Source organism: Nuphar pumila, chromosome 7 (assembly GCF_984573655.1).
Source record: "Nuphar pumila chromosome 7, dmNupPumi1.hap1.1, whole genome shotgun sequence".
Lineage (NCBI taxonomy): Eukaryota > Viridiplantae > Streptophyta > Magnoliopsida > Nymphaeales > Nymphaeaceae > Nuphar > Nuphar pumila.
Window position 1 is genome coordinate 30,331,875 of NC_143255.1, and position 27,654 is coordinate 30,359,528.

At 36.9% G+C, this 27,654-nt stretch overlaps 1 protein-coding gene across 1 annotated transcript; it reads left to right on the forward strand.

Moving 5' to 3' along the window:
• On the forward strand, positions 1-26,410 carry EGY1 (Peptidase M50 family protein). Its single transcript, XM_090014087.1, has 10 exons — positions 1-700; positions 9,253-9,717; positions 9,818-9,958; positions 22,040-22,141; positions 23,155-23,366; positions 23,511-23,561; positions 23,643-23,712; positions 24,748-24,816; positions 25,736-25,786; positions 26,165-26,410. Exons 1-10 carry the CDS (start codon positions 371-373, stop codon positions 26,321-26,323), a joined length of 1,650 nt encoding a protein of 549 aa, XP_089870213.1. The 5' UTR covers positions 1-370; the 3' UTR covers positions 26,324-26,410.
• Positions 26,411-27,654: the final 1,244 nt, after the last annotated feature.

Here is a 27,654-nt window from a genome sequence, read left to right on the forward strand (position 1 = left end):
AGTAAGAGAGAGAGAGATGTGAACAGAAACACAAAATTTCTCATTTTATCCAAACGGAAACAAAATACATCTCACTATTGTCCGACAATATCCTGGAACGTCTCTCACTTCGGTTTCCCTCCTAAACCGAAACCTATCTCTTTTATCACGAAAAATCCCAAACTCTCTCTTTGCTCCATTTCCCGGACGCCCAAAATCCTGCATTTCGGCCGAACTTCAGCTCCCGTCTCCACCAATATCAAGTTTTTTTTTTTTATTTCCAGAACTTCTAGTGCGCTGAACGACTTCAAAAAACTTGGCTCTCAGTTTCCATCCGAACTATTGACTTCCATTTTTTTTTGGATTCTGGGAATTTCTAGGGTTTATTAAAATGGGAACTCTTCCGAGCTACTCTCTCAGCAAGGCAACCCTCGGTCCGGATTTCCGGTGCAGCTTCTTCCGACGCCGGAAAACAGCCATCGTCGAGAGGACCAAATTCGCGAAAATTAGGAACGGAGATGCGTTTTGTTATCTGAGATTCGCGATACCGCGGAATTGTGGGAGGAAAATCGATGGTTTCAGGTGTTTTGGTGGCAGTGGGAGTAGCGAGGAAGAGAATGGATCGAAGAAGCCGGAGCCTTCGGTAGCGACGGAAGAGCTGGAGCGGAGAAACGATGATGGTTCGAGTCCGGAGAATCCGATCGCCTCGGATTCTTCAGGGGTAATCTGAGTTTTTCTTTTTTTTTCTAATTTTTTCATTCTGATTATTTTCATTTTTCCGTGATTTGGCTTGCTTCTTTTTTTGTGAATTTTATTTCTTGATTGGAATTAAGTATGGGAATTGGATAAAGCTGTGGAAATTCTGCAATTTTTATTATTTTGTTTTATTTTGTTCCTTGTTTGCAATAAAATATGGGAATTCAAATTTTTATTACTTCTTTTTTGTTATTTTTTTCGTCGATAGCAATTAAATATGGGAATTGGATAAATCTGTGGAATTTGTGCAATTATTTCGTTTTATTTTGTTCCTTGTTTGCAATAAAATATGGGAATTCAAATTTTTATTACTTCTTTTTTGTTATTTTTTTTCGTCGATAGCAATTAAATATGGGAATTGGATAAATCTGTGGAATTTGTGCAATTATTTCGTTTTATTTTGTTCCTTGTTTGCAATAAAATATGAGAATTGTTCAAAGGTGTGAATCTTATGATTCATTTTTATTGCTGTCTCTTTTTTGGGTGCGATTATGTTGGTGAGCTTGTTCCTTGCGTTGCATAATTTGTTTCTTGAATAAAAGAGATGACTAGTTAAAATTATATGATTCTTCATTTTTTTTATGTAAAAACCGAGCAAAAGAATTCAATTTACAATTATGTGAATGGTGCATTTCATGTGCTATGATAATAAATGGCACCCAAGTCTATTGTCGAATTTTTAAGGTAAAATTTTCACTGTTTTCTTTTTCCTTAACTCTCCTTTTCAAAAACATAGTGGAAGACTGTTCTTTCTTAAAAATTCCTTTTCGAACACAGGTTTTCAAACCAGGATCTAAAATCACATAACAATTTGTACTATTATGCAAAACATAAAGGTCATTTATTTCACAAAATGTATCTTGTACAAAATGTTTATGCAACATATGCATTTATGTACAAAGTTTTCCAGGTCCATTTCCATAGATGTCCATGAGCTGTCCACATGTCCTCCACTGCCACACCTGCCTACCAACATCAATTGAAGGGGTGAGACAGTGGAGACGGTGTGGGAGTCATGCTCTTCGTTTCAACTTTCAAGTGCTCGTGAAAGCCGATCCCCTCGCTGCATCACCTTGATATGCAAGAAATAAAAAAAATCCACCCCAAAATTGGATTCAGCCCTGAATCAAACCGCAAATCTATCAAGGTTCAACCGGTATCACACTCCTATTATCTTCTTTATATGCTGAAACGTCCTCCACCAAAAACAGCTCCACACCCCTCACCTTTCACTTAGGCATGTGAAAGGGATGGAGTCCATTGCCAAGGAGAGGAAATGGGAGTGAGAGAGATGTGAGATTAGAGAGAGTGTGTAGTGCGGATGAGAGAAAAAAAATTAATTTAGATTTAATTAAAATTATATAATTACAAATTGAGATACTTGGTTCACTGCAAAAACCAAGTTTGTCCGAGTAAAGGTGAGATACTGCAGTGCACCAACTAGGCTCTTGAAAACATGTGGTTCGCTAAGAACTTCATCGTGTGGAGTATCCAACTCCATTTTTGTATTTACCATAATAGGTGTTGGAACATGTTTACAATCCAACATACCAAACCTATTGAGAAGATCAAGAGCATACTTGTGTTGTGTGAGGGATATAGCTTTGCTTGTCCTATCAACCTCAACTCCCAAGAAATACCTGAGGGTACCCAAATCTTTCATATGGAACTTGGAGTTAAAAAAGGCTTTTAGCTTTGTAATTCGAGAGCTATTACTCCTTGTGATGATGATGTCATCAATGTAGACTAACACTATTGTGAGATGTCGTCGATCATAGTGAATGAACAACGGGTAGTCACACTGGCTTCTGATAAAACTAAGACTGCACAAGACACTACTGAAAGTTTTGAACCATGCACATGATGCCTATTTTAGGCTATAAAGCGCTTTCTTTAACCTGGTCACTGTATTTCGTGAGTCTCCTTGTGCATATCCCGGTGGATGCTCCATGTATACTTCTTCATGGAGCACTCTGTGAAGAAATGCATTCTTCACGTCTAATTGGCTTAGCTCCCAACCATGGGTGATGGCAAGAGAGATAACAACTCAAATGGTTCTCATCCGTATTACAGGGCTGAATGTTTATCAAAATCTAGCCCATGCTCCTGTGTATATCCTTTTGCCACCTTGTAGCATTCTATGCTCCCATCACTCTTATACTTAATCTTATATACCCAGCGACACCCTACAACATTTTTATGAGGAGGCCTACCAACAACATCCTACGTGCCACACTCTTGCAAGGATGAAATCTCCTCATTCATAGCTTCAATCTATCGTTGGTTCTGACATGCCTCATGATAGAACCTCAGTTCCTTTTCGTGAAGAAGATTTGCTGCAAAGAGCTGAAACTCTAATAAGAAAGCACCACATGACACCCAATGTTGCGGAGGATGTCTTATCCTATAGGATGTTCTTGGTTGTACCGTTAAAGATGCCTCAAATTCAGTTGGTGCCTCATTCACAATATGATTATGAGGGGCCTATTCTGGTGGCTGCACATCACATTCTGCTGAGACTGGTGGAAGCTTTTCTTGGATCCCATCCTCCTTTTGAGTTTGACTAGGCTTTCTTCGGGCATACACCTGGGGATAAAACTTAAAGCCTGAAGAAGATGTTTGTTTGGAAGCCGGCTTGACAGACTTATCTGGATCAACACATTGGTTATTTTCTTGCAACAACAACTGGTTCGTAGTCTTTTCTACAGACGTTTTCCAAAAAACCGCACGATAGAATAATTTGGAGGCTTTTCATAGAGCAAAGAGAAAGGACTTTCTCCTCCCAGATTAGTCAGGGCATACGGTTAATGCAATATACCGTTGTATGGAAAGCTTCCGGCCAAAGATCCTTTCTGACATGAGAATCCATCAACAAGGTTAAGGTTGTCTCAACTATATGTCGATGTTTTCTCTCAACTACTCTATTTTGTTGAGATGTTCTCTGACAAGACTTCTCTCGTACTATACCATTTAGTAAATGCAAGAGATACATATTCACCACCACTGTCACAATGAAAACACTGAATCTTTTTGAAAAACTGGGTTTCAACATAGGACTTGAACTTTTGGAATACCTCATCTTTATGTTTTAAGAAGTATATCCAAGCATATTTAGTGAAGTCATCGACAAAAATCACATAGAACTTAGACTTGGACATAGACAACACGGGTGCTGGTCCCCATATATCACAATGTACTAATCCAAAAGGAAACAAAGCTCTTTTATTAGATAATTCAAAAGACAGTTCATGACTCTTATATATGCGACAATTGGAACATAGAAATGACACTTTTTGAGTCTTATCTCACAATGAGATAAGACCTTTATTACATAAGATTTGAATAAAATTTGAACTGCAATGGCCAAGCCTACGATGCCATCACTGGGCTTCTTTATTGACTTTTGTGATGTTAGAAACTAATGCAGAGGAACTGGAACTGAAACTAGGATTCTTTCTAGCTTCGTGCATGACATAGAGATTCCCTTTTCTTTCTCTTTCAACGAGGATCTCCTTCGTAAGAGGATCCTTCACAGAAATAGAAAGTGAGGAAAAGACAACATGAAAATTTGTTTGATCCACTAACTGAGTCACAAATATTAAATTATGATGAATATTTGGAGCAAAAAAGGTATTAAAAAGGTTAAGAACACCATGATTGGTAGGGACAGTGGCAGTTCCTATGTGTGTAATGGGATGATGTTTCTCATCTCCCCTGACTATACTACCATTTCTACGATAAGGTATAAGATTCAAGAGCTTACCGGAATCACCTGTTACATGATGAGCGACACTTGAATCAACCAACTACGCATTATGAGAAAGAGGTTGTGCACTAGATGATGTTGCTCATGCAGGAATGTTCTGACTTCCATTCCAGACACCTTGCCCAATCGTGCCCTGCACTGAATTTGCTGGAGCATTCTGTAGTAAGCTCACTTGGCTGAATGACATGCTCAAAGCATCCATATCACGACTCAAACCAGCCACGGATGCAGGAAAATTCTGCAATGCAATAGGTCGCGGTCCTGACAAGGATGGAGGTAAATATGCTCTAAACCGTGGAGGATATGGAACTGTGGGTGGCCTATATGTAGGAACATACCGCCAGTAGCAATATGAACATGCATGGCCCTTCTTTCCACACATATGACAAACAACATTGAAACGTGCTCCACGTGATTCTCCTGCCTGTCCACTAATAGGGATAGGGAGAACACTCCCATTTCCTTGATAACCATTTCCTAACTGTCTTCTACCTCATCCTTCAGATCTAGGAGAATTGTTGAAGTTGCGAGGAGAGGTGTTAGCCACTAACACTTCATGTCCAGCAGGCTGCTCTTCTTTCTTGGGTGATAATTCAAACATAGATTCGAACTCTAACAACATGGTTCACAGCTTATCAAAAGTGAGTCTTGGAAAGTGTCCCATGTTTATGGCAATGAACATATTATACTCATTGTTCACGACCCTTAATTGTCCGAGTACATTTATCCTCATCAGATAACGGACTCTCAATTGCAGCTAGTTGATCAGATTTGTATTTTACCTTATTGAGAAAATTCTGCACATTAGAATTTCCTCTTTGCAGAGCTTAGAACTCAGTCTTCAAATAATATATTTTGGGAGTGGATATTTGCTCGAACCACCCATGTAAAATCAACCATATCTCACGTGCAGATATACCTGTGATAAAAGCAACCACAACCTGGTCACTCTTTCGCCAGGCTGTAAAATCTGGATTCTTGACTAATGAAGGCATTGTGGGCTGCTTATCTTCCTTGCTCTCTTTAGATGCAGGGATAAGCTCAGCAGGCACAGGTTCAGTCCCGTCAAAGTGCCCCATCAAATTGTGGCTGCTGATGAATGGAACAATTTGTTTCTTCTAGGTAACAAAATTGTTTTCATTCAACTTATCAGTCACCACTTGGTTTAAGAAAGGTGTAAGAGGATTAGATTATGTCATAGGGAGGTCTCAAGAAGAAGGATAAAAATCAAAAGCAGGAAAGTTGTGTGTCGCAAAAGGCATGGAATGACACACCCAATTTTTTTTTTTGGGCTGCAAAGATGTTCACGAAATCTCTGTTTCACAGATCTGTCTTAACAGTGTCTTAAAGAAATGATTTTCTTCCCTTAAATCCTCTTTGTTTTTTTTTGAGATTTAGGGCAAAGAAAACAATGGGATTAGATCTGCCTGGTAACGTTAGGTCTGGTCAGAAGTCCTTTGGGTTTTAAGGTTTGATCTAATATTAATCAGATCTAAGATATCAGGGTGAACAAGGCAAAAACACAAACTAGGGTTGAGAAATAAGAGAAAAGAACAAGGCAAAACAAACAAACTAGGGTTGAGAGATAAGAGAAACGATTAGATCTGCTTGGTAACGTCAGATCTGATCAGAGGCCTTTTGGGTTTCAAGATCTGATCTAATATTGATCAGATCTGAATCAAACAACAACAACAACAACTACGCTTTCATCCCAAAACAATTGGGGTCGGCGATATGAACCAAAAAAGAAAATCATTCTGGGTCTTCCACATGAATCCTTCTCCTCCAATCATTTCTATCCAATGCCATGTCCTCTGTGAGGTTCAAAGCATTCATATCATTTCCTATCATCTCCATCCAAGTCTTCCTAGGCCTACCCCGACCTCTTTTAACTAATATATTTTACCATTTCTCCATCCTTCTAACCGGAGCATCATTAGGCCTTTGCCGAATATGTCCAAACCACCGTAAACGATTCTCTCTCATCTTATTTTCAATGGGTGCAACGCCTATCTTCTTACGTATCTCCTTGTTTCGAATCTTATCTTTTATTGTATTTCCACACATCCATCTAAGCATACGCATCTCAGCTACACTCATTTTTTGAATATGATGTTTATTCGCAGCCCAACATTCCGTACCATACAGTAAAGCGGGCCTAATAGTCGTCCTATAAAACTTTCCCTTCAACCGCAATGGCATTCTACGATCGCACAACACTTCAGTTGCACTTTTCCATTTCATCCACCCAACCTTTATCCTATGATTTACATCTCCATCAATTTCTCCATACTTTTGAATGATAGATCCCAAATATTTGAAACAATCATCCACCGATATTTCTTGCTCACCAAGCTTCACTGCACTCCCATCACTACTTCGTTGCTTACTAAACCGACATTCCATATATTTTGTCTTACTTTTACTCAACTTAAAACCTCTTGCTTCCAATGTGTGTCTCCATAATTCTAACTTAGCATTAACCCCAGCTCTAGACTCATCAATCAAAACAATATCATCAGCAAACAACATACACCATGGCACATTTTCTTGAATTGATCTCGTAAGCTCATTCATCACTATAGCAAATAGGAAAGGGCTTAAAGCAGATCCTTGATATAACCCAACCGTTATAGGAAAATTGGTTGTCACCCCTCCATAAGTGCGGACATTGGTTACTACTCCTTCATACATATCTTTAATTATACTAATGTACTTGAGAGAAACACCTTTCTTCATCATTGTCCACCAGAGAACGTCCCTAGGTACTCTATCGTATGCCTTCTCCAAATCAATAAAAACCATATGCAAATCTTTGTTCCTTTCTCTATATCTCTCAATAAGTTGTCTAAGAAGTTGTATAGCTTCCATAGTTGATCTTTCAGGCATAAAACCACATTGATTCTTCGATATCATGACAACCTTCCTCAACCTAGACTCAATCACCCTCTCGCAAAGTTTCATAGTATGACTCATGAGTTTTATACCACGATAGTTTGTGCAATCTTGTATATCACCCTTACTCTTATATAGAGGCACCACACTACTCTTCCTCCACTCATTAGGCATCTTTTTTGTCCGCCAAATCTTGTTAAAAAGATTTGTCAACCATTCTAAACCTTTCTCTCCCAAGCATTTTCAAGCCTCGATAGGTATACCATCTAGGCCAACTGCCTTTCTTGATTTCATTTTTTTTAAAGCCTCTGCAATTTCTTTCTTTTGAATCTTGCGCATGAAGTCACGATTCATCTCATGAAAAGGAATGGAGAAGTCTCCAAGATCCTGAGCATGACTTCCATTAAATAGCTTATCAAAATAATCTTTCCATCTCTCCTGAATCTCCTCATCTTTGGCTAAAACCCTTTGCTTTTCATCTTTGATATATCTAACCATACCCAGATCCCTCGATTTCCTATCTCTCATCTTTGCAAGCCTATAAATATCCTTCTCGTCCTCTTTGGTATCCAACTTGTCATAAACCTCCTTATATACCTTATCCCTCGCGTTTCGAACTACTTTTTTAGCTTCCTTCTTTGCTATCATATACTTCTCCAAATTCTCATTATCACGACTCTTACTTAGATTTCTTTAACACTCTTTTTTAACTTTAATAGCTAATTTGACATCCTCGTTCCACCATGATGTATCCTTACCTAGCGGTGCACCGCCTTTAGACTCACCCAATACCTCCTTAGCCACCTTTCTCATGCCACCCGCTATCTTATTCCACATTGATTCTGAATCATCCTCGAGACACCAATCAACTTCCTTAACTACCTGCTCTACAAACATTCGTTTAGCTCATTTCGGTGCCCACCACTTAATTCTAGGATCTATCCTATGTCTATCCCTTTTGCGACATTGTCTAATTCTAAGATCTAAAATTAAGACTCTATGTTGTGTAGCAACACTTTCTCCCGGTATAACCTTACAATCGATGCAATAACCCCTATCTGAATCAGAAAGAAGAAATAAGAAAAGGACCAAAAAATAAAAAATAGGGCTGAGATAAAACCGATAAAGAGAATGAATAAGAAGAGGGAGAAATAAAATCGATGGAGATGATAAAAAAATGCGGAAGAACCAGAAGAAGGTAAAACCTATATGTAATCAGCAGCCTTGATTTGAGAGGGTCTTATCCTTGCCCCGCTCTGATACCATGCTAGAAATTGATCCAAGAGACGTACCCTGCAACACGTTAGAAAGAAGAGAGAGAGAGAGAGAGAGAGAGAGAGAGAGAGAGAGAGAGAGAGAGAGAGAGAGAGAGAGAGAGAGAGGATGGAATAGGGTAGTCCCTCCTAGGTCATGCCCAGGTGATCCTTTTATATTAAACAAATCAAGGGACAAAAATGCCCCTGTATACAGGTACGAAATACAAATATATCACAGGACATAATAATTACAGAAATACCCCTGGACATCTATTCTTAACAGATAGATGATACATCTGAAAATTTGCATCACTTGTTGATCTTTAGTGGAAAAGCGTCCATGGTTATACATAAGATTTGGAATAGATAAAAGACACTAGCTGCCACGTGTGAAGATGTTAGAAATGCATTTGACAATGTATAAAGGTGAATGAAATTAAAATTCTATAATACCTCTTTAACTTTGTTATACTGTTAATGCACTAGACATTCTTTGCGGAACGTGTTATAAATATCATTCATCCTTTATCTTCCATGACTGCTTTCTTTTTGCATTGTTGATGGATCTTCTGATCTTTGTATTTATTTTGCATGTCTCAGTCATCAGGGATTCCAACCGATTCCCCCATGTACAATAATTTCCAAGTTGATTCTTTTAAACTAATGGAGCTTCTTGGACCTGAGAAGGTTGATCCTTCTGATGTAAAGCTCATTAAGGAAAAGCTTTTTGGCTACACTACTTTCTGGGTTACTGGAGAGGAGCAATTTGGTGACTTCGGAGAAGGCATCCTTTTTCTTGGAAACCTAAGGGGAAAAAGAGAAAATATATTTGCAAAACTTCAGCGCCAGCTTGCAGAAGACATTGGTGACAAGTATAACTTATTCATGGTTGAAGAGCCCAATTCAGATGGGCCAGACCCACGCGGTGGCCCTCGTGTTAGTTTTGGTTTACTACGAAAAGAAGTTTCTGAACCTGGACCGACAACACTCTGGCAATATGTGATTGCTTTCATTCTTTTTGTGTTAACAATCGGTTCCTGTGTTGAGTTGGGAATTGCATCTCAGGTGTGTTTATGTTAATGAATGTATAACCACCTTACAATCATTTACATGTACCTTGCCAAATCTTAATTATTATCAATACACAGCAGTTACTTGTCTGCAGCTGAACAGGCTTCCACCAGAGGTTGTGGAGTATTTCACAAATCCAAAAGCTACAGAACCTCCCGATATGCAATTGTTGGTCCCTTATGTGGAATCTGCTTTGCCTTTGGCATATGGAGTTTGGGGTGTTCAGCTATTTCATGTAAGTTACCTTCCATACTGATTGTTCTACAGTGGTTCTATTGGGGAAGTCTACATTGGTGACACCTGTTTTGTGGTGGGACAAGCTCAATTTTTTTCAGAATTAAAATAAAAATACATGGAGATGACATGTTGATAGTCCGCATACATTTATGATTTATATCAACAAGGAATGCTGTCTGTCTTGCCCTTGCTCTCTTTCTTCTTTGCATTATCATGAGAATATGGAAAAAAAAATTGAGAATAGACTTCTGTTTTGCTTCTCTAGCCCCTTTTTCCTTGTCATTTATGTCTCTGTATTCATGATCCTTCCCCCCTATTAAAAAATCATTTGTTTAGGTTTCTTGTTGCTCCCTTTAAGCTTGCTACATTTTCTCTATTAGCATTAGTTCAAGGATAAAGGGAATCATGTGCACAGACTATCATTGTAAGTGATTTTTTTAAGGAAATGAGGATCTTCCACGAAAGCGCAAATGCTTGTAATCGGTGTCTATTAAAGACACTACAATCATAACCCACAAAAGGGTATAAAAGGAATAATACAAAGATAAAATAAAAAACTTTTATTTCATTCACATGAAAATGCTTAAGAAGCATTGATACAAAGAGAGGGGGGAACACCCCTATTTATATACATTGAGAGCGGGAGAGAAAAGGACTTAAGAGGTCTCAAGAGAGTCATTGGAGCTAGTCCAACAGCTCTAATTGTAGCTATTGGACTAGCTCCAATGACTCAAAACTAGTCAAAGGTTTGACTACTTTTGAATCTAGTTCAATATGAACTAGACAAGCCTAAAATACGAAAATAAATACAAAAATAAAAGAAAAGAAGAAAAATAAATAAATAAAATTATTATATGTAATATAATATATAATAAAATATATTATATTATATATAATTATATACACTTTTTAACACTCTCCCTCAAACTTACGGTACAATGAACGAAAGTTTGTTTAAGAAAAAATAAAATCTAGGAGCAGTGAGAGGTTTGGTGAAGAGATTTGCTAATTGGTATTCTGATGTAACATACAACAGATCAATAGTTTCATGTAGATACTCCTCTCTGACATAGTGACAATCTATTTCAATATGTTTGGTGCGTTCATGAAATGTTCGGTTGTTAGCAATATAGATCACACTTTTGTTGTCACAACATATGCGTGAAGCTTGAGTTATTTCAGCTCTATGTCAGCCAACAAATTTCTAAGCCAAACTACCTCTATTAATGTGGTGGCCATGGCTCGGTACTCAACTTCAGTGGATGAAAGAGAGACTTTTTGTTGTTTTTTGCACCGCCACAAAATCAATGATTCACTTAAGAAAACATAAAGGCCAATGGATTGTAATGAAGAGGGGCAGAAGCACTAATAAAGAAAACAACACTCTTTAAGAGTGATTACAAGAGTCAAGAATACAAACACTAGAAGTGTATACAAAAACCCCCACAAAAGGAGAATTGACTTAAAGTCATAAGTTGGATATTATTGAAGAAAGAAAGAGGAGGGTGAAAACCCAATGCCAATACAAGTGTAAGCCTCCTCTATTTATAGAGGAGGAGAGCTAAAAAGAGGGACCATAAGGGGGGCTCCCTTCTAGTCATTGGGAGCCCCAACGGTCATAAATATGACCGTTGGGGCCCCAACGACTAGATGGGTGGGGCCCCTTATGGTCCTTCATAATGGAAAATAAAAAAACAAAAAAAGGAAAAGAAAAAAAGTAAAAAGAAAGAAAAGAGAAAAATACAAAAAGAAAAAAGATACATGGTAATTTACCAAAACACCCCTATCGGGTTTTTGGTTGTACAGAAAAATAAAATAAAATAAAATATGTATATATACATATATGTATATATATACTTATATATATAAGTATATATATAAGTATATGTATATATATATATATTTATATATACATAATTTAACATGCCCCCTCAAACTTTACGGGGAGAAGACCAAAAGTTTGCTAAGAAGAAACATAAATCGTGGAGTTGGGAGCACTTTGGTGAAGAAGTCAGCCAATTGATATTCTGAAGTAACATATGGTAATGTGATAGTTCCTCTGAGATATTCGTCTCGAACATAATGGCAATCCATTTCGATATGCTTGGTCCGCTCGTGAAAAGTATGATTGCTTGCAATGTATATCGCACTTTTGTTATCACAGCAGAGCTTGGTGGGAGAGGAAATGAGGACGCCCATGTCACCAAGGAGACTTCTGAGCCATACGATTTCCATAGTTGTCATTGCCATGACCCGATATTCAGCTTCAGTGGATGATAGTGAGACCTTATGCTGCTTCTTGCATCTCCACGAAATAAGAGATTCACCTAAAAAAATGCAAAGACCAGTAGTTGAGATACGATCATTGGGATTTCCTCTTCAGTCAGCATCAGTAAAAACAATTAATTCAAGAGATGAGGAAGAGGATAAGAAGAGTCCCTTGGAGATGCTATTTTTGATGTATCGCACAATTCTTATTACGGCTGCTATATGAACTGAAGTAGGTGCATGCTGAAACTGGCTTGCTGCATGAACCACATGAGCTATATCTGGACGGGTGATGGATAAGTAGGTGAGAGATCCAATTAATTGACGGTAGGGGGTTGGATCCTCAAGAAGAACACCATCCTCAAGTCTCAGTTTTGCATTGATAACTTCGGGAGTCTCAACTTTCTTTTCATCAGATATTCCTGACTTGGTACAAATGTCTGCAACTAATTTCATTTGGGATAGGATGTATCCTCGCGAGGAGTAAGCTACTTCAATTCCTAAAAAATATCTCAAGTATCCAAGGTCAGACATATCAAAAGTTTCTTTTAACATAGACTTTACATCATTTACCCCCTTTTTATCACTCCCAGTGATGATTATATCATCAACATACAACAGAAGAATAACAATGAAATCACCTGTCTTCTTAACAAAAAGAGCAGTGTCAGTATAGCAAGAAGTAAATCCTAAATTGATTAATACATTACTAAACTTGTCATACCAAACTTTAGGAGCTTGCTTAAGTCCATATAAGGCCTTTTTTAATTTAAAAATTTTTCCATTTAAATTCATACCTGGAGGAGGTTCTATATAAACTTCTTCATTTAAGTTTCCATTTAAAAAGGCATTTTTGACATCAAGTTGAAAAATTGACCATTTTTTAATAGAGGCTATTGCAATAAGACCTCAAACACTAGTCATTCGAGCAACTGGGGCAAAAGTTTCATCATAATCTACCCCATACTCTTGGGTATATCCTTTGGCCACTAACCTAGCCTTATATCTTTCTAATGAACCATCACTCTTAGTTTTTACTTTAAAAACCCATCTACATCCAATGAGTTTCTTGCCATTGGGTGGATCAATGATTTCCCAAGTTTGTGCCCTTTTAAGTGCATCAAGTTCTAGTTCTATTGCTTCATTCCAATGAGCATATTGTTTAGCATCATTGTAATGAGATGGTTCATGAAAAGAGTGAAGAGCTAGCAAACATGCTCGAAAATTTGGAGAAAAAGAATCATAAGAAACAAATCTATTTGATATTTTAGAAATACGATTTGATCTTCTTTGAGAGGATTCTTCAATCGACTCATTTTGAGAGAATTTTTCAAGGGCACAAGGTGGATTGCTTTCATTCCTTCTAGAGTAGACTTGTGTTTGTCTTGGTACATTTTCTTCTAAACTTTGGTCATCATTTGGATGTTCAAAATGATCTTCTATGAGAGATTCACTAGAATCAACATGATCATCTATGACGTTTTCTTGAGGTAACAAGTCAAATAAAAAAGAATAATCAATATTTTCATTTGGTTTATGCGAAAAACCATTTTCGTCTTCTAGGAATATGACATCTTTTGAGATATAAAGTTTGTTTTTGAGTATGTCAAAACATCGATAACCTTTTTTGTTTTTCGCCATATCCTAAGAAAATACAATCAATAGCCCTAGGAGAAAGTTTATCATTTTTGTGAGTTAGAACAAAGCATTTACATCCAAAAATTCTTAGTCTTTTATAATCGGGAGACATATTGTAAAGTTTTTCAAATGGAGAAAGATTTTTCAAAGAAGATGAAGGGGTTCTATTGATAAGATATGTTGAGGTTAGAACCGCTTCGGCCCAAAAGGATTTTGGAATATTTTTTGAAATTAATAAAGTTCTTGTGGTTTCTATTATGTGTCTATGCTTTCTTTCCGCAAGACCATTTTGTTGCGGAGTGTTGGGACAAGAACGTTGATGGCAAATTCCATTTTCTTTTAAATAACTTTAAAATTCATTGGACATGTATTCGCCTCCCGAATCGGACCTAAGAATTGATAGATTTCCTAAAAATTGATTTTTAACCATTGCATGAAAATCTTTAAAGAAGGAGAAAACTTCAGATTTGCGATTTAAGAAGTAAATCCATGTAAATCGAGTGAAGTCATCAATAAAGACTACATAGTACGAAAATCCTCATTTGGATAAAATAGGGGAAGGTCCCCATACATCGGTATGAACAAGTTCAAAAGGTCGAGTGGTGAAATAATTTCTTTGAGGGAATGGAATAGCTTTAGATTTCCCAAAAATGCAATCTTTACAAGTCATGTGTTTGTCTTTACAAGTATTGTCCAAAAAAGGAAAAAGAGACATCTTTACAAAATTTGGATGACCAAGTCTCTCATGCCAAATTCCAATACTTTTGTCCTTTATAAGATTGCAAAAAGACTTTTGGTGGTAGAGTCAAAAAGTCCATAAAATAAAGATCACCCCTTCTATGGCCTTGCCCAATCAGCTTCCCTGACTGGATATCCTACACGGTGCAATCTTTAGGTGAGAAAGAGACTTGACATCCATGATCGGTGATTTGAGAAACGGAAAAAAGATTTAGATTAATTTTTGGAACGATTCTTACTTTAGGAACGAAAAAGTTTTGAGAAGTTTTAAAATCAAGTGTTCCAATACTTTCAATTTTTAAAGATGTCCTATCGGCCGTTGAAACATAAGAAGATATGGGTTCGGAAAAAACATTAGAAAGAGGGTTTTTATGAGGTGTCATATGAAAAGAAGCACCAGAGTCTAGTATCCACGTACCTGGAGGTGATGAAGAATAGGCGATGGCGGCTCCAGATGTTGAAGATGAAGAAGTCTTGAGAAGATGTTGGAGAACTTCGGAGATATGATTAAGAGTCTCTTTGATATCTCCCTCTTTGGCACTTTCTTCTTCCTTCTTTGGAGAATTTTCTCCAACCGCGGCCACTTTTCCCTTAAGCTTTGGGCAAACCGGTCTAATGTGTCTCGGTTCATTACAATAGTGACAAATTACTCCCTTTCTAGATCCATTATTTTTGTTAAAGTGGGGAGGTCTATATGCTTTTACATTTGATCCGGGCCTAGTAACGGCCAAAACTTCATCACTCTTAATACTTAGGCCAAGCCGAGTTTTTTCTTGGCATACTTCGGCAAGGGCGTCTTCAATGGGTAAGGCTTTGCTTCTATGGAGAAGGGATGCCCTAACTTGTTCAAATTCCGGTCGAAGACCATGGAGAAATTGGAAAAAATGCTCTTTTTCAATTTGTTCCCTTCTTAACTCAATATCTTTCGGAGCCACCCATTTAGGCTCAAGAAGAACAAGTTCATCCCAAAGAGGAGTTAAAGAGCTAAAGTAGTCACGGACACTCATATCCATTTGTCTAGTGCAACAGATTTTTTCTTGACAAAAAAATTGTCTAGCAAGATCCTTTTGGGTATACATACCCTTAAGGAAGAACCAAGCCTCATTGGCCCTTCTAAATTTAGCCATGTTGGCACAATTTTTGAGGTCCACATTGTTCATAAACCATGCCAAAATTTTGGCATGGTTACTTTCCCAATCCTCAACTTTGGATTGATGGTCATTGATAGCTTTGATGCGCTCATCGCCATCTAAAGCTTTCTCAACCTCATTTTCAATTTTAGTGAGAACAAGAGAGGGTTCGGGAGTAGTTCCCATAACAAAACCCCAAAGTTTCTTACCTCTTAGATGATTTTCCATAGCGGAGGCCCACATAAGATAATTGGATCCATTGAGCTTAAAAGAAAGCTCAACTTTAGAATCGCGTTCCATAGGTACCGAATAGTCTTCCTTTCTTCAAAAGCTTGAGAGGCACACGTCTCAAGATAGCAAAGAGAAGCCCGATCACCAACCTTGCTCTGATACCATGTAATGAAGAGGGGCAGAAGCACTAATAAAGCAAACAACACTCTTTAAGAGTGATTACAAGAGCCAAGAATACAAACACTAGAAGTGTATACAAAAACACCCACAAAAGGAGAAATGACTTAAAGTCATAAGTTGGATATTATTGAAGAAAGAAAGAGGAGGGTGAAAACCCAATGCCAATACAAGTGTAAGCATCCTCTATTTATAGAGGAGGAGAGCTAAAAAGAGGGACCATAAGGGGGGCTCCTTTCTAGTCGTTGGGAGCCCCAACGGTCATAAATGGGGCCCCAACGGTCATAAATATGACCGTTGGGGCCCCAACGACTAGATGGGTGGGGCCCCTTATGGTCCTTCATAATGGAAAATAAAAAAACAAAAAAAGGAAAAGAAAAAAAGTAAAAAGAAAGAAAAGAGAAAAATACAAAAAGAAAAAAGATACATGGTAATTTACCAAAACACCCCTATTGGGTTTTTGGTTGTACAGAAAAATAAAATGAAATAAAATATGTATATATACATATATTATATATATACTTATATATATACGTATGCATATATATAAGTATATGTATATATATTTATATATACATAATTTAACATGGTTGAGTGCCTGTTATTGGGATCACCTCCCCAGTCAGCATCAGTATAAGCAATTAAATCTAATGACGATGAAGCAGACAAGAAGAGGCCTCATGAAAGGGAAGACTTGATGTATCTAGCAATACGCAAAACTGCTCCCATGTGAACATAAGTGAGAGCATGTTGAAACTCACTAGCTGTGTGTACAATGTATTTCACATGGTTGCCAGTTGAGGAAGCGGGAGCGGGAAGCGAGGCACTTTCAAAATTTTAGGAAGCGGGGAAGCATGGGACCACTTAGGACCGATTCGGGAAGTGTCTCGGAAGCGACCTAGGAAGCGTCTCAGAAGCGAGGGGGAAGCGAAAAAAACAAAATTAAAAAATACAAAAAATTGAAAAAACAGGGGAAGCGTGGGGGAAGCGTGATGGGAAGCGCGCTTTCCATTAAAGGGAAGCGCGCTTCCCATTAAAGGGAAGCGTGTCCCCCATTAAAGGGAAACACGTCCCCCATTAAAGGGAAGCACACTTCCCAAAAAAGGGGGACGCTTCCCCCCACGCTTCGGAAGCGCGACGTTTCGCGCTTCGGGGAAGCGCGCTTCCCATTTTAGCTAGGCGCTTCCGGTAACCCTGGTATTTCATATCAGGTATAGTAATGAAAAGATAGAAAAGTGCTCCAATAAGCTATCTGTAAATAGTGGGATCATCAAGAGGTTCTCCATCATCGATTCTCATTTTAATGTTGACAACTTCTGGAATATCCACTCTCTTATCATCTGTAATTCCAAACCTTAAAACAATATCAAAAGCAAATTTAGATTGAGATAATAAATAACATTGAGGGAAATAAACAACTTTAATTCCTAAGAAATATCTCAATAAACCTAAATTAGTCATTTCAAAGTGATTTTTAAGAAACTTTTTAATGTTTTCAACTCCCTGTTTGTTGCATCCGGTGATGATCATGTCATCCACATAAAGAAGAAGAAGAATCCCTGCATCAGAAATCTTAATAAACAAAGCAGTTTCATTCAAACAAGTTCTAAATCCAATATCAAGCATAACATAACTAAACCTATCATATCATGTTTTCGGTGTCTGTTTAAAACTATAAAGAGCCTTTCTAAACAAAGAACTTTACCCTTAGGAATACTAATACCAGGTGGTGCTTCCATATAAACTTCTTCAACTAGGTTTTCATTGAGAAAAACATTTTTGACATCCATTTGAAATATGAGTCATTTTCTAATAGAAGCTAAGGCTATTAGTGTCCTAACGGTGGTCATCCGAGCAACTGAAGCAAAATTTTATTCGTAATCGATGTCATACTCTTGGGAATACCCCTTGGCCACTAATCTAGCTTTATACCTTTCAAGAGTGTCGTCACTCGTGGTTTTAACTTTATAAACCCACCTACAACTTATAGGTTTTTTCCCTTGTGAAATATCTTGAATAGTCCAAGTGTTAGCCCTTTTTAATACTTCCAATTCTGCCTTTATGGCTTCTACCCACTATGTATAGTTTTTGGCTTGAGTATATGATGAAGGTTCTACGTATGAGTGTATTAATACAATAAATGCCTTATATGTGGTTGAAAGGATTCGTAGGACACGAAATTTTTAGGAGGTTTAGAAATTTTGGATGACCTTCTAGTTTGTGTTTCGAAATATTTTTCTAATGCACATGGAAGATTAAATTCTTTGTATCTTGAGTATTGTAAATTGGTGTCCCTATGGGTTTGCTCTTCATTAGCAACATTATGTTCATAATCAACAATACCTTGACCATAGTCTAATTCATAGTCACATCCATCAGATTTCGAAGTCAAATCTATCAAAAAGGAATATTCGTTTACTTCTTTGGTCATTTCAAGATAAAAAAAACTTTTCTTTTCCAAGAAGGATACATTTCTTGATACATACAATTTTTTATTTTTAAAATCAAAACACCTATAGCCTTTTTTATTATTTGCATAACCTAAGAAGGCACAATGAATAGCACAGGGGGGAGAGTTTATCATTTTTGTCGGTGAAAACAAAACATTTGCATCCAAAAACTCTCAATCTAGAATAATCAGGAGATAATTTGACAAGTTTTTCAATTGGAGTTATATTTTTCAAAGAAGAAGATGGCATTCAGTTAATGAGATAGGGTAGCAGTTAGGGCTGCTTCTGCTCAAAACTCTTTTGGAACTTGATTTACTATTAATAAAGTCTTAGTGGTTTTTATAATGTGTCGGTGTTTTCATTCAGCCAAACTATTTTGTTATGGTGCGTGTGGACAAGATCTTTGATATGTGATGCCATGTAAATTGAGATAGTCTTTAAATTCTTTTGACATAAATTCTTTCCTTGAATCAGTGCGAAAAATTGAAATATCATTTTAAAATTTGTGTTTAGCCATTTTGTGAAATGTTTGAAAATGTGAAAAGACCTTGGATTTATGCTTAAGGAAGTAGATCCAAGTATGCCTAGAGAAATCATCAAAAAAAATTACATAATATGCATATCCGCCTTTTGATATGACTGGTGTGGGACCCCAAACGTCCGAATGTATTAACTCAAGTGGTCTAAATGAAACAAAAGTTCTATCATGAAATGATAATCTTTTCATTTTACCAAGAATACAATCTTTACAAGCAAAACTTTCAGAATTACAAAATTTTCTTAAACTTGGAAAGTGTTGGATTTTGGATATACGAGGATAGCCAAGTCTTTTGTGCCATAGATCAAACTCTAGTTTCTGAATATTATAACAAAAGGCATTCTTGGGTAATTCCAAAAAATCCATATAATAGAGTCCTTCTCTATAGCATTCTCTAATCAGCTTCCCTCACTGGCGATTTTGTACCCAACAATTATGAGAAAAAAAGATGTTATATCCATCATCAGATATTTGAGAGACAGATAAAAGATTTAGATTTAGTTTGGGAATATATCTAACTTTTGGATTAAAGAATTTTTTGGATTTTTGAAGGTTTTCAAAATTTCCTATTTCTTTTATTTCAAGAGATGTCGGCTGTGAAAATATTTGACACACTTGATTTATTGTTAAGACATTTAGTTATTGATATTTGGAGTCATATGAAAAGAAGCAAAAGAGTCAATGAGCTAAGGAAAGTTATCGGGATCGGAGAAGGATGAGACAACGGCTCTGGTTGAGGCTTCAGTTGAGGAAGATGCTCTTTTTAGAAGAGGTTGAAGGATTTCCATTAATTGTGCCATAGATATGGGTGCATCTTCATTAGTTTGATCTTTCGATTCTTGTAATGAACCAATAGATGCTACCTTCTTTTCTTCTCATTTCTTTAATTTAGGACATTGAGGCCTATAATGTCCCGGTTCCTAGCAATGGTGGCAAATGACTTTTCTTTTGTCATAATCATTATTTTGCCTACCAAAATGAGGCTGTTTATAAGCTCGCATATAATTTCTTGATCTATATACGGCTATAACAGAATCTTATTCATTCTTTGGAGTATTCTTCTTGAGCCTATTTTCCTCCATAGTTAGCTCCTCAATAGTGCCAATAATAGAGGAAACTTTTCCTCTACATAAAAGGGTCGATTTGGTTGTCTCAAATTTTGGCCTCAAACCGTTTATGAATTGGTAAAAATGTTTCACATCGAGTTGCTTTTGGCGAGGCTCGATATCTTTGAGACAATGCTACTTTGGCTCAAGAAGAGCCAACTCTTCCCAAAATTCGAACTCATTATAATATTTTCTAATACTTTTATCTTTTTGAGTCAAAGTCCGAACTTTATTTTGCAAATTGCACACATGTGCAATGTCTTTAAGGGAATACATATTTCTAAGATATTCCTAAGCCTTATTGGCATGCTCAAATTTGGCTAAACTAGAGCATTTCTTGATGTCAATGCTATTAATTAGCCATGACATGATTTTGGTATGATCTATCTTCATTCTTTCCACTTTTTCTCATAAGTGGCTAATGCCTTATTTTTCTCTCCTTTCGTGAGCGGCACCTCTTTCTCATTTTCAAATTTTGTGAGAATTAGTTAAGGTTCTGAATCAGAACTGTCTACTATTCTCCACAACCCTTTTCCCCAAATGTGATGCTTCTTGATTGAAGCCCACATCACATAATTAATATAATTTAATTTGACGGGCATGATGGTGACTTTATCATTGTCATCCATTTTTACAAGGGTGATGAAAAAAGAGAGATGATAAGGGAAAAAAGAAAGAAAAAGAGAAAAAGAGAAAAAGAGAAAAAGAAAGGAAACGATAAGAGCACAATCACAATTTTTGAGTAGTCAACGATCCTCCAAAACGTCTCCTTTCTTCAAAAAAGGCACTTAAATCATGAACAAGGAGATTAATCAACTTTTGCTAAAGAGGCACTAAAAACGAGGTGAAAACTCTTCAAGATCTAGAATCTTCCAAGTTCTGATACCATGTAAAGCAATGAAAATCTTCAACGAAAGCACAAATGCTTGTAATCGGTGTCTATTAAAAACACTACAATCATAACCACAAAAGGGTATAAAAGGAATAACACAAAGATAAAATAATAAACTTTTATTTCATTGACATAAAAATGCTTAAGAAGCATTGATACAAAGAGAGGGGGGAACACCCCTATTTATATACATTGAGAGAGGGAGAGAAAGGGGCTTAAGAGGACTCAAGAGAGTCGTTGCAGCTAGTCCAACGACTCTAATTGTAGCTGTTGGACTAGCTCAACGGCTATCTCAAAACTAGTCTAAGGTTTGACTAGTTTTGAGTCTAGTTCAATATGAACTAGACAAGCCTAAAATACGGAAATAAATACAAAAAGAAAAGAAAAGAAGAAAATAAATAAATAAAATTATTATATATAATATAATATATAATAAAATATATTATATTATATATAATTATATATAATTATATACACTTTTTAACAGTTTTTTTTTAAATTGCTCTTGGGGATAGTGTCTAATAAAGAAGGCTTCACGAAGATCATCCATGCTAAATATGTCCTTAATCACTGAAAGTAGGAGCGCATCTATGGACTCATTTCCCTGATGAGGAAGGGACTGCCAGTGCCATTCTTTTCTCAAGGAAATGATCAAATATATACTGATATTTGTCATTCTCAACTTGGTTTATATTACTTTGTTTAGCTGCTTAGAAACCATGGCTATTTTATAAGAATCCACATTTGCCAGATAAATTGTTGTACTCATGAGTAATTTTGCATCTTATTCTTAGACTAATCTTCTTTCTTTTGGTGAGTTGACCATCATCTTATCCATTTATTTTTTCTGCAATTATATCTTGATAACTATGGTTGTCTGCTTATTGTGCTGTTTCGTTCCTGTAATTCAGGAAGTTGGTCATTTTCTTGCTGCATTTCCTGGGAAAGTAAAACTTGGTATTCCTTATTTTATTCCGAACATTACACTGGGAAGCTTTGGTGCAATTACTCAGGTGAAAGCTTTTTACACTTTCTACTAACTTGATCTTAATTGATGAATTTACAGGCACTTTATTTTTTACTGTTTTAGTTGTGCAGAAATTCATGTAACTCCTCCTAACATGCCATTGGATGGTCATGTCCTGTTTGTATTTGCTGAACAATTATTTTCACAACTGAAGTCCTTTTCCTGTTAGTCACTCAAGTAATCTTAGTAGTTTTATAAATTACAGATAGGCGAGTCTGAAAAATATCTAAGAGTCAATTCAAACATTGTGGTTCTGCGTGTCTGCAATGTCAAGAGGCGACCAGAACATTAACTTTTTGAAAAAACATACTACAACTTTGTACATGGCAGAAAAAAACATTTGCAATATTTTGTCAACCTGGCTTTGCTACATATATGCATCTAGCTTGTGAAAAAAGAACCTTTTTGCACTGTTGTTGAGAACTCATCACCTGCACTTTGAAGAATTCTGTGAGAAAGGCATGAAGATGTTAATTATTATTGTGAAGGAAATGGAAGACATGACATATGAATTACTTCAATGTATCTTTGAAGAATTGCTCAAGAAATACCCATCCTTTTAAAAATTACTTAAGAAATATCCACCCTTTCAAGGTGAATGGAAGCATCGTTGAGAATAAGTTTTTCTGTTATTCAAAAGGATTGCTGTTTTTGGTTGTAAAGGTTGCATGAAACTTTAATACAGGAAGAAGTATGAGAGTATCTTATGCATGAATTTGCCTGATAATTTCATTCTTATAGAAAAGAGAGAAAAGGGGGAAGGGGATTGTGTACTTGTGTATGGCTTATTTCTCAGTTACTTCATTTGAACTGATTAGGTCAGCACCTAAATTTGCAACTAATCTTGAAAATGCTCCTTTTTTTCCCCATGTGTGTGTGTGTGTGTGAGAGAGAGAGAGACTCTAACCATTTGAATTTTAGAAATTAGAACACGTTGCAAGCACATACTCGTCATTCACAATCTTATTCTGCTTTTAATATTTACATTTGCTGTTTCAGTTCAAATCCATCCTTCCTGATAGAAGAACAAAAGTTGACGTATCTATGGCTGGTCCATTGGCCGGTGCTGCACTTTCATTTTCAATGTTTGGTGTTGGACTTTTGCAGTCATCACATCCGGCTGCTGTAGGAGATTTGGTGCAGGTGCCTAGCATACTCTTCCAGGGTTCCTTGCTTCTTGGTGTTATTAGCAGAGCAGTTCTTGGATATAGGTATGTTTCCTCTTCTTGATACTTATATGCCTATTTCATATCATGAGCTGCATTGATTCTAAATTTTAGTGCATGTTCCTGAATGTCGTTTCATGAGATTTGGTTGATATATGAGTTAAATCTAATGATTGTTCTCTTCCACAGTACCATGCATGCAACAACTGTCTCAATTCATCCTCTTGTAATCGCAGGCTGGTAACAAATATTCTGCTTTTTCTATTTTTTACTTCATTTCCATCTTTTGGTAGGTTCATCAATGTCAAAATTTATTGACAGGTGTGGTTTGACTACGTCGGCGTTTAATATGCTTCCTGTAGGATGCCTTGATGGTGGAAGGGCTGTGCAGGTTCTCTATCTCTCTCATACTTTAAACGTAGTGCTGCTGATTGGATGGTAGGGATAGGCATATTTGACTATCATTTGCTGGCCGTTGACCAGTATGTTACTATGTTATGAGAAAATGTGTCTTATTAATTGATTTATGCTCCCTTGTCTAGGATTAGTCTATATTTCCTTTGTAGATTAGTCTATGTTGATAAATGTAATATAGGTGTATTACTATTGTTGGGTGATACCCTCATGTACTTTTTCATTATTTATAAGGGCATTCTTGTCCTTTCTTGTAATATTGTTGTAAAAGTCAAAGTAAGAGGGTCAGTTTAGTCCTACTTTTGATAGGAAGTTTGAAAGAGGGGTCGACCCATATAAGTGTTCTCTCTTTCATTTTCTCTTTAATGAAGTTTCTCTTGGAGTGCCTTCTTCACACTTCTCATAGTGTATCCTCCTCTTTTGCTTTTGATAGTCTATATTTTGTTTGTACTTTGTCAGGGAACCTTTCTCTTTCATCTTTGGATCCACTAGCAGCTTTGGCTCATTACGGTTCTGCTGCTCCATTCTCTGCATGTTTGGGATTAGAAGTTAGAACTTTCTTTTAGGAGGATCCCAGTCAGTTTTTCAGTCAAAAGGTGTTCATCATTCTTATATATATATGACATACCTTGTTAAGTGTGCTTTGGCATCTAAGGTGTTGTCTTTTGAATTTGATAATTAAGTGGGCTTTTAGTTCTCAGCTTCATCACAGTTGTTCCGAAGTCTAAACCAATCACTTGGAAATTTTAAATTCTCACCTTATTGGACATGCTTCTAGTGCCAAATATGATAGCTGGATGGTAAGGCTACAATCTAGATTGAGAAACTAAGAGTTTTGAATTAGTTCTTTCAGTTTAAGTTTTAAAACTCGTCTATTTGCTAGTGATCCATTCTCTTTGCTGGTTCATGCAGGTTGGACTTTGACTGTGGCTTGATTTTTCTCATCTATTGATATTGTATTGGTCCCATTTGTAGCTTACTATGACTTACAAGACAAGTTTCCTTTTTCTAGGGAGCCTTCGGAAAGAACTGGCTGATTGGATTTGGTTTGGCAACATATGCATTGCTTGGATTGGGAGTGGTACATCTTTTACCCCTTTTATCTCCCATTGAATTTAGAGAAATTGCCAATTTGTTAATTTTCTATAGTTAACTGTCTTTTTAATTATTTACTTTTTTTAATAGTTTAGTTTCCGATCATCCTACTTCTAGTATGAATTGGCTGCATTTGGTTTTCTCTGGTCTTTAACATCCTGAGGTTTGCATTAGCTTTGCCTGATTTACTTAACAATGTAGCAGGTTTCCATGTTCCCTCCATCTCCCATGGTAACATTAGTTATGTTAATTTTTTTATGGTCCAATTCAATAACTTTGAACCAGTAAGAAGCCCAGCATATTTGAAAAGCAACAATCATATTTGGGAGACTTCCATCTGTTGGTCACCTGTAGCTGCATAAGTCCCCTTTTCACAATTAGAATGACAAATTCCAAAACATTTAATAGCAACCTGCTGTTCTGCTTCCTTCTTAGGTCATTCAAATGTGTTGTGTGTTGGTTCTATGTGACCGCTACATGAAGTCCCTTTTTCACAATTAGAATGACAAATTCCAAAACATTTAATAGCAACCTGCTGTTCTGCTTCCTTCTTAGGTCATTCAAATGTGTTGTGTGTTGGTTCTATGTGACCGCTACATGAAGTCCCTTTTTCACAATTAGAATGACGAATTCCAAAACATTTAATAGCAACCTGCTGTTCTGCTTCCCTCTTAGGTCATTCAAATGTGTGTTGTCTTAGTTCTATGTGACTGCTACATGCCTCTGCCATCATCCTCAAACAAAGATGACCTCCCCTGCCACTAATTCATGGGCTTCCATGATTAAGAACTCTAGAGATATCTGAATTAAACAATATAAAAGACCAACTTCATTTTGATGTATAGTGTGCATTTTTTTCTCTCCTGAGTGAAAACTAATTGGCATTCTGTTCTCCATTTTTACAGCTTGGTGGACCATTATCATTGCCATGGGGATTGTATGTTTTAATTTGTCAGGTATTAATTCCTTCTAGAGCAAAGAAGGTAGGAAATATTTTGTAGAGCATTGCCAGAGGATGCATTTTTTTTTTATTCATGAAAATTGAGTTTCTCATGGACTCTTCTATTCATGCCGAGTTCATCAGTGACTCAAGTCTGCATTGCAGTTGGTGGACCATAGTTGAGTTAATAAGTTTCAGAACTACTCAACCTTTTCCAGGGATGGGTCATGAATCCTAAAGGAAAAAAAAATCAAAGGCTTTATGGGCTCATCTTTTTTGTGATAATTGCAATCTTTAATGAGAAGTCGGTTCTTGGATGAGTCGCTTGAATCATTGCTTTTGCTGATTCTGCTAACATTCTTCTTGTTGCTTTAACAACAATTCTCAAATGCAGAGAACACCTGAGAAACCATGCTTGAATGATGTGACTGAGGTGGGGACTTGGAGGAAAACAGCCTTGGCTGTGGCCTTATTCTTTGTTGTATTGATCCTTCTCCCTCTATGGGATGAATTAGCAGAGGAATTGGGTGTTGGACTTGTAACAACATTTTGATGAATTTTCTGTTCTAAGCATGAGTACTGCAAAATTTTGGCATTATATTTATTTTCTCATAAATAAATAAATGTAAATTCATGTCCACTTGGTGTATATTGCTAACCACACTTTTTTTCCTTTTTCTATATCAGCTCTCCAACGTTTTTGATGTCTCTCTCTCTCTCTCAAATTAAGTGTTTGTATAAACTTGTTTTCTTGATTTGTTTTTTTTAAATGATTGTGACTAGTTACTTAAAAAGACATTATGACATCGATTTTTTCTCGATGCAGACAAGAAACTAGCATGAAATTGCCAACCAAGAAATTAAGTGTTTCTGGGTCCAAGCTTCAGTTCTGGCTAGGGGGCTTGGATGTTATTGACCCAGATGCCTATCAGGTGCACTTGTTAGAGTCAGGTCCGGTCATGTTTGGCTGGACAGAGGTAGGATCCAATTGAACAGCATCCTACCTGACTCGGGACGGACTAGGTTTCGGCTGTATGTGCAGCCCGAGATCCGATAAGACCTGGGCCTGTCTCTGTCTGAACAGTGAAATGGGCTGGGCTTGGGCCTGGGTGAAAAAAAAATTCAATGAGGCCTGGCCTGACCCAACCTGAGCCTGATAATACCAGGTTTCAACCGGAGCCTATAAGTGTCAGGTTGAGTTGTGGGTGGGTCACGGGCAAGATCTGGTTTGTCCAACCCTAACCGGCACTGATCGGGTTGGGCTGCTCCATAGAAATCAAGCTTTTATGAAAAGGGGTCACACCCCTCCCTTTCTGGGGATGATCTTTCCTGCAGTTTGGTGTTGTGTGACCCTTCCTGTAAGTTGTAACAACCACACGTGTTTGTTACATGCCAAGCAGAGGAAACAACTTTCGCATGAAAGCCCCCTTTTATGTGAAAACGAGGTTAACACATTTAAAATAATGCCCCACAAACCCTTTCTTGTTGGGTGTTTTCACCCAAGTGGGAAAGAGGCCCACTTCTTTGTAACACCTTGAGATTTTTAACCTTTGAAAAATACGTAAAAATACAAATTTTTTTGTTGGATAATCATTAACAGAAACATTCTTAACTTTTGTTCAAAACCTCAGGCGAGTTACCTTTCACACGAAAATGATTATACTGAATTTAAATGCGGATAACATGACTCATTTAAAGTATTTTAATTTTCATAAAGATAGAGTATTACACAATAGTAACATGTATCTGAATTCAGTGTCTGAGAAAGAAAAATGATTGGCTAGTTGCCGCAACCACAACATGCATCCTGCATCTGCTCTGTAATTAACTTATAATCACATGTATGCCCATAAAATGGGTCCGACTTGTGAGAGCCTTAGGTCT